The following is a 19,145-nucleotide window of genomic DNA, read 5'->3' on the forward strand; positions in this document are numbered from 1 at the left end:
CTGAGTCGAAGTGAAGCAGGAAGCCCTCTTTGTGTGCAGTAAACGACTTCTGATTACGGCCGTATTGCACTTGTCAAGATGAATCCAACGTGCTTCGCTAATTTGACTTAAATTCAGCTGAAAAAGGAGGCTGTCGACTGGCTCTGCTCTGCTCCCGGGTCTAATTTACAATGCATTGTACTGAGACATGTGCCAAAGCTGGGCTAGTCGCTGCCTACTTCAGCATTTGGTAATTGGAGAGAGAGCTGGCCTAGAAACAGGTTTGTCAATATGAAAATTTCAAGCATCACAATCTAAAATGATATTTCACAACAACTAATTTAGGTCAATTGTGTGATCCCCTATTTTAAAGCTGTAATATGCAAGCTTTGTGGAGGATTACATTTATCGAGATGTTACTGCTTTGCATGGAATGTTCTTCAATATGGAATTAAACTTCTGCATCCATCTTGCATTTATTCAACTAGGTGTTTTTCAAAGTATTCTGGACCTTGGACAACACGCATTCTTACTGTGCGTGAGCTTGCCTCTCCACAGATCCGATCTCTATCTTGGGCCGGTAGCATCATCTACTTAATGCCATATTGTGAAGCATTCCAGACAAAGCTGTGAAATCTCCATGGAGACAAGCTGGTTGCATGTCATCCACCAGAGAAGTTGTATAGTGCAACTTTAATATTTTTTTTAGATGAATATGTGGTACAATTTAAATCAATCAAAACTTATAACATATTTAGGAATGGGTTATTTAATTGTTGGCTTTTTCTTAATTAATGTCAGAAATGCCAACTTCCTGTCAATATATGCTACATTGCTTTAAACTGACAGCTTGTTTAGTCTTGTATAGCTAATTCAATCACCCAAAACTGCTAACTACTAACATTTTTTAACTAACAGAACACTCTACTGTAGTAAAATAAAGTAGTATCGCTCCTATTTCCAAGACTAAATCAAAATCCCAATTTCTCATGCTACATTCCCTGGTTTTTACACCCATTTCTCTCATACTATCCTTTCATTTCCGGGGGCTTTTAAATCAGGTGCAACGGAGGAGGGGAGAGAAAGAGGGCAAAACAAAGTCCGTTCTGAGAAAAGCAATTCGGGGTAAAAGATGGAGGGAGTAGAGAGAGAGAAAGAGAGGTATCCAGCAGATGAGTGTGAAAGAGGGGCCCCCTGTTCAAAACAAGCCAAGCTCTCTCCCTTCTGCACGTGGTTTAAGGACACACAGGGCTGAGTGCAAATAGACTTACAAACATCATTTAAACTAATACAATGACAAACCTGTATGGCATTATCAGTAGAGCTGAAGGATTAATCCACAATTTGAATGAACGCAATTAGTAAATCATAAAGGCTGCCTTTTTGTTTTTTTTTTATTATCATCATTTTCTCCACAAATAACAACTCCTCCTCTTACACTGCATAAAAACAGCTAACACTGCAGTTTAGATCTGTACAAACATGTCCTGAAACGTGACTCTTGTGTTAGTTTGTGTTTAAAACGTGAACTTTGAACATGAATCTTCTTATTAAAACATAAATCACAAATCTGATCCCAATGCTTGTCAGAAAAATCACAATTCGATATTTTTCCCAAATCGTACAGCTCGGATTGTCAGTAAACTGGACATAGCAAATACTTGAGCGTTCCACATAATATTTTCGAACTAATTTATACCTTCCATGTGTTTAAAATGCTGAAAATGCATAGAAAATGAGTTAAAGAGGCACTATGCAACCTTTTTATTAAGGGTCCACCACCTGCTTGTCTCCATTGCTGTAATTGTTCCACATTATGACATTAAATTTATCTATGTTATATATGTATTCAACTACATGTTTTTATTATTAAAACATACTTTAAAACATGCATTTTTACTGAGAGCGGACCTGCCTCTCCATAGATCTGACCGGTGGCTGGTCACAATGGAGCTAGAAAAGTTTAATGCTATACTGTGGAACATTCTTTGCAATAGGTGATAACATCTTCATGAAGGCAAGCTGTGGCACACCCTCCACTTGTTTTTAAAATTTTTATTTTATTTACGCATTGCAGGTTTAACGCGCTCAATATTTTCCCCAACTATGATAAACTTTATTTTCTTTTTAATTAAACACAAGCAGCTGCTGTTTTAATTTGACCTTTTATTTAAAATTGGGGAAATTGTCAGTTTTTGCCCTGGGACATAATAAAGCCAATAACATTTGATCCGGTAAACTTGATCCTCTTCTTTTCTCTGATCCTAAAATGTTCCTCTGCTCAAAAACCAAGCGCTGCACTTTAATACAACCATCAAACAGCGGCCCTCGCTCAGATTCCCCGCGACACACGAACGCATCGCGCCATCTATGTGGCTAACCTTGATGTCCTGCACTTTTACATCGCGCTTGGTTCAAAGTCTACCTTCAAGTCTAGGAAAACAGGGCACTCTAGTTCACAGTCCCCTCTTATCCTGGAGCATTCGGTATCAGGGATAACACTTCAATGTAGTGGCTTTCTAAAAAAATGTTTAGGTGAGATGTTTGTGGCTTTCAAATACTAATTGTTCCCTAGTCTTGGGAACCAGATTTTTGTTCCAACGTATGCACAGATTTTAGTTCCCCACCATGTGCTAAATACCCAACCACCAACATAAACTTTTCTCTTACCAGGGAGGGATCTTCTGAGTCCAGAGTCTGGTTGAAGTCCTGGTTCAGCGGCAGACTGTCCTGGTCCGAGTCTGGCTCCTCCTCCAGAGCGGGAAACACGGAGAGACCCCCTACCTCTGCATCCACCATCCCATCTGCGTCCACCATCCCATCCAGGGAATCTGTGAGGGCGGCAAGGAGCGCGGCATTCTCCTCCTCGATCTGCACGGGGAAACAGCGGGGAGGAGGTTAAGAAAGAGACCAACGGTGATGGTAAACTGATAAAAAAAAAATCTGGATTTTTCTAGACACTCAAAGTTGTATTTGCTTTGTATTTTCTTCCATATTTGTGTTGACGGAAACTTTTTATTGCTGTTTTAAACCATGTTTCAGCACTTTTTATTTGTTTGTAAATTGCACAATAAAGACTGTCCTGGGGCAGACTGACAAAGATAAGTCTGTCGAACTGTGCCAACACCCCCCAAAGACACAGAGCTATGAAAACTATGCAGTAAGATTTCTCACTATTAGTTTTCGCAATTTAGGTCGACGATTTTAAACGAAACCAAGAATATGAAAAAGTATGCTTGTCTCCATGACGATGTTATGGCTTTGTCTGGAATACTCCACATTAAACTCATCTATCAAGCCTTTAATCATGTATAAGTGTTTTAATTGCAAAATAACAAAACAAAAAAACCCCAAAAAAACTAGAAAGACGTGCATTCTTAAAGTGAGTAGTCTCTTCTCTCCACAGATCTGATATGTAAACACATCTAGCAGCGAAACCTGCTTATTCCTGTGGAGATATAAAAGCGTTCCAGGCGAGACGATAACGATAAGCGATCTCCACGAGACAAAAACGCAGACCCTTCACCAGAAAAGTTACTTAGTGCACATTTAACTAAAACAAAACAGATTTACCTAAGCAGCACACGTGTATAATCGTTCAAGTTGCTGTTTAAGTCAATGGAGTTTGAAGTCTTTAAATAATAGTTTGTCAGCTGTGATGGACTCCAGAGATAAACCTTATAGACAGATGAATGTGTTTGGTGACTCTCCTTAGGCTCTTTTCCCTATCTCCTCCCCACAGACTCTGCCCTGAGCAAGATGGCTGCCACCGGAGTAAACACAGCGCTCGGGATGGATGGCGCTCCGCTACTTTCGACAAACAACCATTCACTTCTGCTGACTACTTTTAAACGCGCGAAATCGTAAGAGGTGAGAGGAGACACTAAAAGCACAGATTTATCATACAGGCCAGACAATGCTGACAGCCCATTAAGTCAAAACTGCTTTGAGTCAGATCAAAGTTCAAAGTGGCATCATCTAGATACAAAAATTGAAGGTGTTTTTGAAATATGGGAAGTTTTGGGAGAGGGGGGAAATGGGGTAGACAAATGCGTTTTGGGGTTTGAGAAATTATTAAAGGCGTCGTACCGGATTTTTACAGTCTTGAAAACAGAACTAGTTCATTCTAAATGGTTTGCAGCGGTCCAAAGTTATTCCTCACTTTCCCAACGCATTCCGGGCGCGTTTTAAAACTTTCAGAGACCAGAGTTTTGCCATCACTGTAAAGCTAACAACAACTAGCATGCTAACAGCGCACCTCCTCATTATCGGGCCATTAAAAAGCTTTATAATTAGATCCAGAGAGCATTCAGCAGACTTATGACAATATATGTGTACTGGAGTAAGACACATTTGGCTCAGATATGCCAACTTTAACTTTGCAGAGGAGAGGATTTTCCATGGCACTAATATAGATCCAAAAATACTGTAAAAATACTAGGATTTTATGTTGCCGCTTTGAGATTAGAATGAGTCGAGAAATCACTTCATGTGGTTTACAGTTTAAGAGCCATTCGCTGAAAAAAAAAAAATATGAATCACATTTATAGATACGACCTGCATATGTGGCGGGTGTAGCTCAGGGTTGAAATGTTAAATTCCCAGACTGGTGTTGTGTAACTGGGTAAAACACTTCACTCAACTTGTAGTAGGATAAAACTTTTTTTTTATTTTTTATTTTTTTACTTTTATTCATAGTTTTACCTTTTTTTTAGTCCAGTACCCGATAATTAAGCATCTTATGTGACATTTGGTTGGCAATTTGTTCAAAATATATTCAAATAACACAACAAACTCATACAGTATTTATAGGATTCAATGGAAGACAGTAATTTGACTTATTAAATAAGTCATATCTTTTAAATGAGCAAAAGTCCTCAAAAGTCCTTCAAATTAAAAAGAATTGATCTCACTGAAACCCATGAGGGGTACCCCCCTATACCTCCCATTGTACTGGGTAGTAGTACTAACAGTAGTAAGTAGTAGTAATAGTAGCAGTAATAGCAGTAAGTAGTAGTAATCGTAGCAGTAATAGCAGTAAGTAGTAGTAATAGTAGCAGTAATAGTAGTAAGTAGTAGTAATAGTAGCAGTAATAGCAGTAAGTAGTAGTAGTAGTAGTAGTAGTAGTAGTAGTGACAGTAGTATCAGTACCACTAACTATTACTAACTATAATAGCTAATGCAATACATTACTTTATTTATTTATTTATTTTATTTTATTTTTTGGAACTATCTTTGGACCAATAAACTAATAATCAGAAAACTCATTTTACAAATTCTTCACATCTGCCTGTCATCCATCAAGACCTGTCTATTACAAGTAGAACTAATCCTGGTTTTAAAGGTCAGAGGTTAACACTGTAACCCTATTCCTAACCAAATTTAAAGGTTAAATTACAGGTAATTTAAGTCTATAAAATGTAGATGAAGGATAAGATTTACTTAAGATTATTTAAGATTTTACTGTTTAAATGCCATTAAATGTCACATATTAATAATTAGGCCTATCAACAAAACTAAACCTGGCACAAAGGCACATGTAAGTCTCCGTTCTTAGGTCTTTTCCAAATCAATCAATGGAAGTACATGTATCTGGACGGTGCATACAGCTGTAAACAGGAGTAATATTGACAAACGGCGAAACAGAGCGTCTCTGTTTAAGTCTGTGGAGCGGAGCCGACGTGCTGTCTGCTCCCCTCTCCATAAGATCAATGTGAAATCAGACGGGCTATAGTATATCAGAGGGACGGTTCGGTGAATGGGGCCTGGTGATGTATAATGTTTATATATGAATGCGATTAAATAGGTTTTAAAAGTTAACTACTCAACAGAAATGTCATATCGAATTAGTAGAGACATTTACAATAAACCAGATATTATACTTCAGGTCTAGTCCAAAGCAGATGAGCTGGGGTAGGGATGCTAACCACTCTGCCACAGCGTAATCCTATTAAAACGTGTGTATTTCAAGGACCACTTTGGAACTTTTTGGCGCTAACTGATATGTTTACAATCTCCCTTTTTTTTTTCTTTTTTTTTTTTTTTTAGTGACAATACACCTCACATAAAAAAGTGATCAAGGTTAATACTGACAGAAAGTGTACAAGGGAGGTAAGAAGGCTAAGACCGGCGGTTAGATATAGCCTGTACACTGGTAATCCCATGTTATGATAGATTATTACTACATTATTTGTGTCATGAGTCCAGTCTGTTCTTATGTTTCTGTGCTGTCTTCCCCCTCCCTAATGTGTCTGTGCCTGGAGCTGGGCGGAGACTCTGGCACCACCTCCGCACACCTGCATCTGATCAAGCAATCAAGCCTTCACCTGGGGCGTACTAAGAGGCTGAGGATTCCTACACTCTCTGCCAGATCGTCAGTGTATCCTCGTGGTACAGTCCGCTTGGCTTAGTATAGTTTTTTGTGCTATGCTCTCCGTACTCAGTTGGTCTTTCTTGTTTTTGCCAGATTTTGCTCCTTGGACTATCTGTGCCCCTCCGCCTCCGACCCACCTCACCTCGATTGGTACGAACACCTATGTCTCAGACCCAGCTCACCTCGACCGGTACGAACACCTCCGCCTCTGATTCAGTTCGCCTTGACCGGTACAAACACCCCAGTGCCGACCCCGCTATCAATGACCTGTGCCCGAACGCCCACCGCTGACCCAGCCTTCCACCACTTGCTCCAACATCTATCTTTCACATTTTTGCATTGTTGATAAACCAAAGTTACAGACTGTTTTCCCAAGTCTGTATCTTTGGTCCCTCCGAACGTGACGACAATTTGACACAATTGGTGGTTAAACATGCTTTTGAAAGGTAATTGTCTCTTGTTTGATTAATAACAAAAACAAAGCTAGAAATCAGTTGTGAATTTCTGCTTGGACCCGGAAGTGACATCATCACTTAACAACCCCATAACTTTAAAAGGTATCTATGGCCATGGCGACAACCAGGTGACACCCCCAGTTCAGATCTGTGGAGAGGCGACCCCACTCACAGTAAGAATGCCTGATTTTCAAGGCATTTCTGATCAATAAAAACACCTGTATTTGAATAAATGCAGGAAAGATACATTTAAAGTTATACTGTGGAAAATTTCAGTTAATGTTATGACATCTCCATAGAGACAAGCAGGTGACAGATCAACCAGAACTGTGACCAAATGTTCCATAATGCATCTTTAAGTTGTTTTTCCAATATCATGAAGCCCTAATCAGGAACATTTTACAATCTGAAAACAACTACTATTGATCAGCCTCCGCAGACAGGAGTAGCATTACATGGGCTAGCACTGGCGCTAACTGCTACTTTATCTTGTTGTTTGGTTTCTTCTGCACTCAGGTTTAGCTCCATAAAAACACCAGGCTGCAGGACCTAAAGGTAATCGATGAGAGTGCAACAGTTATACGGGTATTTCCTGAGCTAAAGATGGCATAGTTGGTAGAGTAACTCAGGTTCATCTTACATACACGAAGATTGCAATTCCGAAAAATATTATATTATTAATCTTTTATAGTAGTGATTTCCAAATTTTACACTAAAAGGTGCAATCTGTATTTTGTACGTTTCTGAACTTGTGAAATTTAGACACTAGGGGGATTAGATGATGCCATTTCTGGGTTTGTCTGGATAAAAGCATTGAGTTGCCTGCGCAGAGAACTATTCAACTGCAACAAATATAGTTTATAAATAATGATTCAGGCTTAGTGACCACTTATTTAAGGGGTCAGGGATAGGAATTAAGGTATTTATTAAGTAGTTACTAAGTTAATTCATATTTCATTCACAAATAGTTTTAAGTTCAATTAAAGTGTAGTTATTATAAAGTGGTACAGATTGCATTTTGTCCCACACGGGGGTCCTTTCATCCCCCTGTGAGTATGACAGATGGATCTTTCAGCACATGAATCAGCTGAAGAGTGGAGACGTCAACACTGAAAGCTGAGACTACAACTGAATTTGTGAACACCAAAGATTAATCCATCACTAATGGGAGCACATTTTTTGGAAGAACACAGTGAGGGTATTAGGTTTATTTAAGGTTTAAGGTTTATTTGGGGATAGAAAGTAAACTGTAATGTATCTTCTATATCACTGGTTGTCAAACCTTTTTTCTGGCAGCCCACTTTTTCTAAATTGGTCACCTCTCATGACCTAACAACAATTCCACTGTATCTGTGCAGTGACACATGACAAAATGAGGGCTATGGACTAGTGAAGTGCAGGTTGTTTTTAGACCCATGAGTTATCCAGGGTTTGGGTTTGGCCCAGAAATGATCAATATTCTACATCGTGTGTTGGGAGGGTGGCCACCATCTCGTATATCAGCGGTACACGTGTATCTTTGCATTTAGGCTTCTTAAAATTGAATTCCTCATTGGACTTGTTTCTCCGTGAATATGAGTCAGATTGTAGTAAAACACTGCACAGCTTAACAAGTAGAGAGCGTGTCTACAGTCATCACTGTCCCCTCTGTCCATGATCTCTCATGGGAGCTGAGTTACCTGTTTCTGCCTTTCTCCTTGTCTGCTCTGCTCCTCTATTATGCAGGTAAGAGCGAGGGAGAGAGGATACAAAGGAAAAGACGGAAACTCCCAGTTGATTTAGGCTAATTAATTTATTGAAAAGCATTGTTGCGCAGGTGCTGATCCTATATTGTCATCAGTTTAGTAGGTCTACTTTCAGAAACTTTTCAGACTGAATCAAAAGCGTAGTTGATAATGACGTTGTGTTTCAATGTGCAGCCTTTTTAATGGATATAGTAATACATAGTGGCCACATGCCATGCAAAGCATACACGAGTGATTAATAACCGAGAATACCTCCTTGTGAGTGACAAGACTGATGGACTGAGTTTCAGCGCCGAGGAGTGAAGTCATCATCACCTTCACAAATCTATAATGAAGAGGTGTTTTTGGAGCAACATGACGGACATATTAGATTCACTTTTGAACTAATGATGTTTTCTGTAATGAAGATCTGAATATGTGAACTTGAGACTAATGAAGACACATCGGGACCTGTGTTTTGACAAACCAGTGTAACGTGAATCTAAGCCAAACTATCCAATGAGTGCTCCCCCTCCAGGCAATGACATCTAGGTACCACCTGAGGACAACTACTGATGTTAAAGCACCGTATTCTTTATATTCCAGTGTTTGGTGTTTTGGTGTTTTGTGTTGTACCTGGAAGAGCTGGTCTGCTGAGCTGCAGTGTATGGAGGCGGGGGAGGCGTGGGCTTCCTGGTCACTGCACCACTGGAGCTCACTCAGACAGTTCACACTGTCGAAGTCACTGGGGTCCAGCTGAGACAGGTCTATGTCAGGGAAGTCCGAGTCCAGGCGGTCCGAACACACCTCCTCCTCCCCATACTGCGAGAGACAAAAGACAAGAGGACAGGTCAGTACAGGCAATTAAAGGCTGCTTGCCTTCGTGGAGATAGGATTGTCTAAACTATAGCATTAAACACATCTATTTACATCGATACAAGCAGGTGACGCCACAAAGTTCTTACAAGTTGCATCTGTGGAGAGGCTCACAATAGAAATCAATGCTAATTCAATATCGCAATATGACAATACATGTGATAATCAATATGTTGCGCAAAATATTTGTTTTAAAAAGATAACCGTATAATCCCACATGCATGTTTTTCAGCAACACAGATACCACTATTACTGCAAATATACTGTCCATACATAATTAAAGGGGCTGTACCCAATTTGTGTCATGTAATAAAGTAAAAACAAAAAAATGCTAGCCATTTAAAATGTATAAAACAGTATAAATCAGGAAGAGCGCTTTTATGGACAAACACTACTGATTCCATAAGCAATAAGAGTTCATGAAAAAATGCCCTTATGAACTCAATCCAACATCTGAAATTACAGTGTATTTTTCCATTCATGTCTTTTAACTCTAGAGAGTGCTACAGGGTTTAGCATGTGCCTCATCTCCACGTGGTTAACCCATAGCACCACATGTGTCTGGTTCTCATAGAGTTTACGCAGGGCCACGTCTCTCTGCAGACCACAACATGAGGGCAGGAAGTCTGCGTACGTGACAGGAAGTACCGCAAAACAGCACGTGAAAGAGAAGAAGAGCAGGAGGAGACGTTTTTGAGAATGAAAGAGAGGCGGAGATACAGGAAATACCGGCACGCTTTGGGACTGTGCCCTAGTATTGTGTGAATAAAGACAGCACGTGGTTATGTACGATAAATGCACTGTGCAAGCTGGAAATTCAAGTAGTAGAAGTAATAGTAGTATAGTAGAAGTAGTAATAGTAGTATAGTAGAAGTAGTAATAGTAGTAGTAGCTGTAGCAGTAGTAGCAGCAGTTGTAATAATAGCAGAATCAGTAGTAGTTAACACCTACACTGTTGTTTTAGCTCTGTCAATGTAGAAGTGATAGCTGTGGTGAAGGATTTGAATGTGATGTTTAGGAAATAGGATAAAGTACAAGTTTAATTTAAACAATAGCATAGCGTAATAAGTTTAATTCATAAAGTGCTGCTTTTAATAACAATAAAGTCAATGGGGGAAACACAATTTACTCATTTCCAAAAAAAATGTCAGGTACCTCAGCTTTAAATGTGTTAAGTAACAGTATTATTTTGGTTTCAGTTTATATTATATTTATAGTATTATATTAGCGTTATAAACATATTTTCCTTGAGTATATATTGAGCACAGTTGGCACAGTTTCCCTCATAGACAAGGCAGACCAGTTCTCCTAACCGTTTCTGTAGTTACTACAGTTATAGAGTTACAGGTATTTTGATTCTTCTGCATGACAAGGCACTTTTCCCCAACCCTGTGGTTTTAGGGCGTCAAGCAATAAAAAAGATTAACATCAGGTGTCACCTGTCTAAGCTAAAGTAACACAAAAATGCAGATTATTTTAAAATATGTTGTAGAATAGAGCTGCACAATATAGTAGGCTTGGCAAATTGAACGAAAATCAGATACTAATCGATACTAAAAGAGAGAAACTAGATAGTCATTTGAGCAGGTATCGATACTAATAGAAATGAACCTTTCCTCAATAGCTTTAGAGTGATCTTGAGCTGCACCGGAAAAAGTATGAGACCACACAGACTAATATACGCCCATGGACCACTATGGAACTTACCTGGACGACTGAGGGATTACACAGATATAAGGACAAATGAGAATAGAAAAGAAAGTAGAAAATATTACATTATACCACAAAATCAGTCCACTTCCATATCTCTCTCTATAGCAGTGGCTCTCAAAGTACCACCAAAGAAAAGACTTTACCACCAGATCTAAACTAGGTCTACAATAGGACTATTCCAGGTCTAATCTAAGGCTAAACCAGGTCTAAAAGTGGACTACATAATTTCCACTGTATCCAAAGGAGGACAAAAGTGGATAAAATCAACTAAATTAGGCAACTCCACAAACTGAAGAGCTGTCCAAGTACCACCTGAAGAAGCTCATGTACCACAGATTGAGAAACACTGCCCTATAGTATCCATCTTAATATTACTTAGTGTGGAGTGGATTTGGGTCATAGCATTAATATCATGTGGGAATATCATTCATGGTTAATGTAAATGCACAGGTCACGTGATCAAAATCGACCAATCGGGAGCGAGGACGGGGCATCGGGTTAGGGATTATAGATGGATGCTCATGAGTGAGTATAGGAACGAAGGGATCAGAGCAGAAATGATGGAGAGAGGGAAGCAGAGAAAGAGACACATGGAAGAAGGATGGAGGAGAGAAGGAGGAGGAGCTTAGTAGTAGTAGTAGTAGCCAATAAATACTCTCTTTGACCCAAATGTCCCAAATTGTTCCAAATGCGAATACTGTCTGACCTACATGCTCCTAATAGTGTAACTGAAATGGCATTTAGCAGAATTATGCAGTAGTAGTAGTACATGTTGTAGTAGCAGTAGTGGTAGTAGCCAATAAGTACATTATTTTTAAGTTAACCTTTCCTTTTTTTTTTTTTTTACTTCAGTAGTAGTATCATTGTAATAACTTCAGTTGCATTTAGCACAATTGTATTTTAGTTGTTTTATAGCTTAAGTAGTAGTGGTGGTAGTAGTAGTAGTAGTCATATTAGATGCAGTAGTAGTAGCAACTGCAGTCTCTTGTTTTCATGACATAAAAAGACATAAGCCCATTTACAAATGATAGTGTAGTAGCAGCAGCAATAGTAGCAATATTATCAGCATCAGTATTAGTATTCATAGTAGTAATTAGTAAGTAGTATGAGGAGTAGAACATTATCCATTGCATCTGAAGTCATTTTAAACCTAAACCATATCCTTTAACTTAACTTCCCACCACCTCCTCTTATATGAGTTAGTATTAGCATGCAGCGAACGTCGAATCGCACTTATCCACCACTCATTTCTTAAAAGCATCCTTGTCTCCTTCACCTTAGGACCTCGCTTTGCGTCCTAGCTCCTTCCCTCCATCCTCTCGTCGTCTCCTTGTCACCCAGCCATTTTGAGCGCTCACATTTCACCTTGTTTCAAACCACCTTGTGTCCTACATAGGACTCAATATTTTGGAAAAAATATCCAATTGCGATTTTTCTGACAAGCCTTGTGATTAGATTTGAGTTTTATGTTTTAATAATAGGATTGTGTTCAAAGCTCACTTTTTTTTTTTTTTTTTTTTTTTATCAGTTCATATTTCAGTGTTTTTGTCAGTTCTTCAGGACACACAAACTAACACAAGAATCACATTTTAGTACATAAAAAAACCCCACTAACCCTGTAGTTTAGATTTGTACAGATTAAGACAGGGAGTGGAGGAAATTATGCTGCTTAGAAAAATGCTAACTGCATCCATTCAAATTACGATTTAGACTAATCTTGCAGCCCTAGTCCTACATCTTGTTTCCTTGTCTCCTCACTTCCTTATCTCAACGCTTCCTCGTCTCCTTGTCTCCTTAGCCACTTGTCATTACGTATAAAATCTGAGGGCATCTGATTGATTTCTTGCCCTCTGTTCTGTCCTCCTTCATCCCTCGTTTGTATATCCTTCATTTTCTCAAAGCTGTCAATCAATAGAAGTATCCCCAGGCTGAACATGGACAATGGCACATGCTACACACATGTACACAAGGACAATTCAAAGGTCAAAGTAATTAAAGCTGCATTATGTTACTTTTCTACGAGAGGGATTGCCACTTGCTTTCTAGGAAGATGGTATTGCTTTGCCTGGAATGTTGCACAATATGACATTAAACATATCTATCTTGCATTTGTTTCAGTCGGGTGTTTTTATTGCTCAAAAATACCTTGAAAAACATGCATTCATACTGTGAACAGGGTCGCTTCTTCACAGATCTCACTTGTAACTTTGTTAATTTACATATTTTACAATTATAGGCGTACGCTGTTCAAGCAAATCAAAGCTAAAATGATTTGAAATGGCTTGCTAAAGTACATTTAAAGACTTTTTGAATAACTAGTTTACTGTGTACTGAACACATATAAGCAGTATAATTATGTTGTGTTTACCTGGTTGAAACTAATTTATTAAAAAGTGCAAAATCACCATGACCAAAGTTTCCCCGGTCTCATGTTTTGATTGAGGGACACAACAGATTTGAACAGAACAGCTGCAGACAGACCAACAATGACGCCACAAATTCAATTCAAAAACCCAAGACTCTGCATCACCATGTGTTGCTCTCCAGCCATACCATAATATCTACCTTATACTTTAAAAAGCCTTCCTAGAGCTGCTATTGCTTTGTCCCAAAATGTTCCACAGAAAGGCTTTTAACTCATCTCCCTGGAAACAAGTGGCTCACAGTAAGAATGCATGCTTTTCTATTGATTTTGTTCAGCCACACAAACACCTGTAATCGAATACATTTAACACAGACAAGTTTAATGAGAAATTCCAGGCAAAAGCAATGACATCGCCACGGAGACGAGCAGGAAAGTTGCGCAGTGCAGCTTTCAATGATTACTTCTAGTTCCTCTTAACACCGAGAAGACCCACTGAGAAAATATAATACAAGATAATATTCAGAGGTATGGCCATTTCTAAACTAATTTGCATAGTGAAGTCATGAGTTATAAATATTTAATATAGTTTGAATATCAGCATTTCCCCTCAGGGCTACCGTAGGAGAACACTGCTGACAACTTTGTTTTGACTTCTTCTTTTGTAACTGTCATAAACAAGCTTCGTAAATGATAAAACCAACCATATAAATGAAATATAAACAAACATTCCCAGCTACTTTTCTAAGTATCAGCCAGTGCATAACCCTGAGCCTTACTCCATCCTACTTTTTATACCATTGCTCCAGCTTTAATATCATCCAAGTAGCATCTAGCCAAAATTGATAATATCCAAACAGCAATTTATCAAACCAGATGCTAAAATGCTAACCAACCACTTCATAACATTACACTTTTAGCCAGATTAGCACATGGTTTTCCGTGCATATTACATTGTGCTGATGTGGCTGACTTCCTCCATTCTCTGTATTTCATCCTTATTCCCAAAGGAACTCCGGGTCAGCCACAGTTCAAACCTCGATTAGCCCAAAGAGCAGAGCCAGAGGTGCGAGAGGAGAGAAAGTGTCAGTCCATGCCCAGCGCTCCGTAAGAAGAGGCAGGGAGGGGGAGTGAGGGATGATTGGAAGGGTTGGAGTACGCAATCACTACGCTATAGTTAATGCAACAGTGAATAGGTTAGGTGCAATGTACTCATACCGTTTTATTGGAAATGAACTAATATTTTTGGGTTCAAGTGTCTCTCTTCATGTTAGCCATTTCCCCATAGCCCCTGACCTTTGAGCTTTTCTCTCCACTGGATTTAACAAAAGTTTGATTCCACTTCGACCAATCAGATCAGAGTATTTGTTTGAGCGTCCTCATAGGTGCCAGCTGCTCTGAGTGAGAGCCATCCCAGACTGATTGATAGATGAACTCAGTAACCCGGCTCACGCCACATATCATTGTGCTCCTGTTACTGCGATATCTATCCTCCCATGTGCACGATGATATAAATGACCAGGTTTAATGTGTGATCGTCCCAAAAGGCTTTTTATGACTAAATGACCCTCTGACATCACTGCTGTAACTCAGGCAGAAAATACAGCCTCCCATTACTAGAACAATAATATCGCTTATGTATCATGTAATGTTTTCAAAAGCTCTACACGGGGGGTTTACGGGCTGCAGAGGTCAAAGTTCACAGGTAAATATTCTAATGTCATCGGCTTAAACTGCATAGACACATCTGCTGTACCCACTTTAATACAGACACTTCCTGTTTCGTGTCTGACTAAAAACATACACATTTCTGGTAACTACAAACTTGCACAATTATATAAATCCTGCATATTTAATTTTCTTATTTTATATTCTCATTTTGACTTTCAAGGAAACAGAACAGATGCATGAATGCACAATTAAGAATCAGGTTTGGGTTACAGTAGGGAATACCAGTTGTATTGCAATCAAAGGAGTCGACAGGGGGGAACAAAAGGATCTGTTGTCCCGGGCCCCAGGGTCTTATGGGCCCAGAATTTGACCCTCTTCCTCCCTATTAATTTATATCACAGTGGGGCCCATATGAGGTTTCTCGCCCCGGGCCCCCAAATTTCTGTCAACAGGCCTGACTGCAATAACACTATAGAACAACACAAATGCATGTATTTTTGCCATTGTATGTATTTATTTTTTATTGTAATGCTTTTTAGTGTATCTCTTTAACATATATTTACACTTGAAACTGAATAACAAATGTGTATGTGCATCACCTCTTGTTTTACGTTTTTTCTATGGGTCAACATAACAAAAAAAGGAATACGCACTGGAAAATATTCAAATATGTCAATAAGCGTGATCCAAGTCAAAATGTTTTCAAATGAAGATAAGAACTAGGGATGTAACCAAAATATCATGATATTATATCGTCAAAGATGTCACAATAATATCGTGGCCCATCACAAAATATCAAATTATAAACTCCTTTGCTTAAATGCGAGGAAGAATCTACATAGACCATGATCCTTTGCTCCATTTCAATGCAGACAGTAGGAAGAAATTGTTATTAGAACTTTTCTGTCTTAATTCTTTGGACTATGACAGTAATAGCCCCTTGTCAAGGCTTTTAAAAACAAAATATTGCATTTCTTCAGTTCTGTTAGCATCTCCAAAATATCACAATAAATATCCTATCGTGAAATTAATATTGTGACAGTATCGTACCGTGAGATTTGTTACATCCCTCATAGACACTACTACAACTACTACTACTATTATCAACTTATTGTCTTATTTTAGATTTAACATTTTGCAGTCTGAATATTATTTGGGGTAAAAAAAAGTATTGACAATGCCTTTTCATGTTTTCATCCCAAATTCAGAATCCAAAACTAAACGCTATCAGTGTGAACCCCAGCAGACAGAGCCGATTCACGTTTGTGGTGTTCTGCTCTGGGACACATGCCACCCACACTCCATGAGCTCTGTGTTAATAGAGTTATTGATTCAAGGCTGGCACAACTCCACTTTTAGACTGGAGTAACATTATGTAAGTATGTCACCAGGTTGTTCATGTGAAAAGAGAGAGGAGAGGGGGATGGAGGGAGAGGGGCAGAGAGTGAAAGAAAGAAAGGAGGTGGAGGAAATGAATGAGGAAAAAGGAGAGACAGCGGGCATAAGAGAGTAAAAGAGAGACAGGGTGAGGCAAAGGGGAGGAAGGAGAAAAGAGAGGAGAGGGTGAGAGGGAGAGAAAGAGAGGGAGAATGGAAAGAGGACAAAAAGGAGAGAGGGGGAGGGAAGTGGTGGGAGAAAGGAGAGGACAGGGGAAGAGAGGAAAGAGCAAAACAGAGGGAGATAAAAGGGGGGAAATGAGATTGAGGAAGAGAGTAAAAGAGAAACAGGGTGAGTCAAAAGGGAGGAAGGAGAAAAGAGAGGAGAGGGAGAGAAAGAGAGAGGAGAGGAGAGGGAGAAAGGAAAGAGGACAAAAAGGAGAGAGGGGGAGGGAATGGGTCGGAGAAAAGAGAGAGGGCAGGGGAGAGAGGAAAGAGTAAAACAAAGGGAGATAAAGGGGGAAAATGAGAGTGAGGGGGAGAATGGGAAAGAGTTAAAGAGGGAGAACACAGCAAAGAAAAAACAAAATGAGAGGCAAACAGGAGAGATAGGAAAAAGAGGAAGGGCGGGTGAGAGAGATTGGGGCGGGTGGAAATGGAAAGAGAGGGGGAGAGGGGAGAGAACATAGAATGTGAGGAATGAGAGAGGGGAGAGAAAACAAGGGAGGAGGTGAGGAAGAAGAGAGAGCAGTGGAGGAGGAGGAGGGAAAGAGAGAGAGAGAAAGGGCTAGAAGACACAGCCATACAAGGAGACAAGCACAGAACAGCCCTCTATATGTGCATTAACTCAGGACGGCCTGGGTAAGACCACGACTACAAGTACAATATACTACAATATATACAGACTGTAAGACATAAAGAGCTCAAAACACTCTGTTCCACCTGCTGATGTCACAAAGTGGTGCCCTTGTCCACTCAACTCTAACCAGACAGAAATAAAAACTGAACGACTGCAAGATCCATGAGTTTAATGCCATACGGTGTAAGATTTTTTGGCAAAGCAATAATATTTAATGAAAACCACCAGACCCTCTACTAGAAATAGCAGCTGCAGCTTCAAAATGCATGGTATAAGCTTCAGGACCTTAAAACTAAACACTTAAACGATAGTGAAAGCAGGGAAGGCATTTTTTGTATTTTCAGGGTAGTATAATGTCTATTCTTTGATGCTCTTTTAAACTTGAAACGATCCAAACCAGCGTTTTATGGGAGCTTTAGAAATGAGTCTGAGGGACATATGGAGGTTAAGTAACAGCTTGACTCCCTGTAGTGTTAGACAATTTAGATAGGACGTTTTGGCCCTTGTTAACATTCTGGTTACTAGGTAACAGTTATTGAATTACCTCTACATATGCCATATCTGCTGCCCATGTCCAAAAAATATCAAAAAATAAATAAAAATAAAAAATAGGCAAGATTTTTTTTGCATAATGTATGTTTAGGTAACTGTTTTAGTAAAAAGAGTCATGCGTACTTAAAGAGTTTAAGAGTTTAATTGATTTTAGGAAACATTTTTGTCATTATCATTATGTGTTTCCTGATACAGCACTTTACATACATTAGGTATATGGCCATGTAATACACACCAATGCAAAAGAGTTGTTTGCCTTTATAAAGAGCTGGATTTCCTGGTACAGCACTTAGGCCAAACTTGTGCTGGTGCAGATGTTTGGCTCCCCGGTTCAGACAGTGAAACGGGAATTGGATTTGCAACCTCTGACTCTGGTTTGGCCCTGTTTTGGTCCTGTTTGGTCCTGGTTTGGTCCTAGTTTAAGCCTGGTTTAGCCATAGGAGCAACCAAAACCAATCACAGCATGTTCACAAAAGCAAGGCAGGAGTGTCTTGCCAAAGTATGAACCAGCAACTTTACAATCTACCAATGAATCCACTAAGTTCACGGACATTTAAGTATCTGATTATATTATAGCCACACAGAACTGCAGGTTGAGGTGAATGAGTTTGCCGGATGTCTTCGTACAGCACTTAGACCAAACTTTGTGCTGGTGTTTGGCTCCATGGTTCAGACAGTGGACTGGGAATCACACTCACAACCTCTGACCCAAGAGCAGAGACACAGACAGGAGGCTGAGTCGGAAACAACCTCTCCTAATGCGATCAGACAAGTATGAACGCCCATTTAAAATTTTATGACCAAAGAGCTTCAGAAATGTGAGCTAAAACCAACAAGATACACTGAGGACCGGTGAAAATGAGTCTATGGGACAACATTTTTTATTCTTTCACATTTTTAAAAACATCTACATTTATTTTTAACTGGTTAAAAACCTTTTTGTTCATGCATTCAAGTTACATGTCAGATTTGTGGAGACGTGTCCCTCCATTCACAGTAAGAATACATGTTCTTCAAAGCATTTTTAAACAGTTAAAAAAACAACCATAACTGGAAAAGATAGGCGCACGGGATAAGTTTAATGCCATATTGTGGAGCATCTCAATGGAGAAAAGCAGGTAGCGTGCACTCTACCCGAAAAGTTATGCAGTGTAGTTTTAAAATGGAAACTATCAAATGTATTAAAATTGTATATTCCCCAAAG

The 19,145-nt window shown here is 39.3% G+C and overlaps 1 protein-coding gene across 2 annotated transcripts in view; it reads right to left on the reverse strand.

Annotated features, from left to right (window-relative positions):
• The window catches only part of ppargc1b (peroxisome proliferator-activated receptor gamma, coactivator 1 beta), a 132,112-nt gene that overhangs the window by 29,150 nt on the left and 83,817 nt on the right, over positions 1-19,145 (reverse strand). For both annotated transcript variants that reach the window (XM_033974333.2, XM_055224884.1), the window contains exons 2-3: positions 9,169-9,354; positions 2,650-2,850 (exon numbers count right to left, since the gene is read on the reverse strand). In XM_033974333.2, coding sequence (XP_033830224.1) covers positions 2,650-2,850; positions 9,169-9,354 — 387 coding nt within the window. The remainder of the gene's footprint in view (positions 1-2,649; positions 2,851-9,168; positions 9,355-19,145) is intronic.

The sequence above is a fragment of the Periophthalmus magnuspinnatus genome, chromosome 10 (assembly GCF_009829125.3).
Source record: "Periophthalmus magnuspinnatus isolate fPerMag1 chromosome 10, fPerMag1.2.pri, whole genome shotgun sequence".
Classification (NCBI taxonomy): domain Eukaryota; kingdom Metazoa; phylum Chordata; class Actinopteri; order Gobiiformes; family Gobiidae; genus Periophthalmus; species Periophthalmus magnuspinnatus.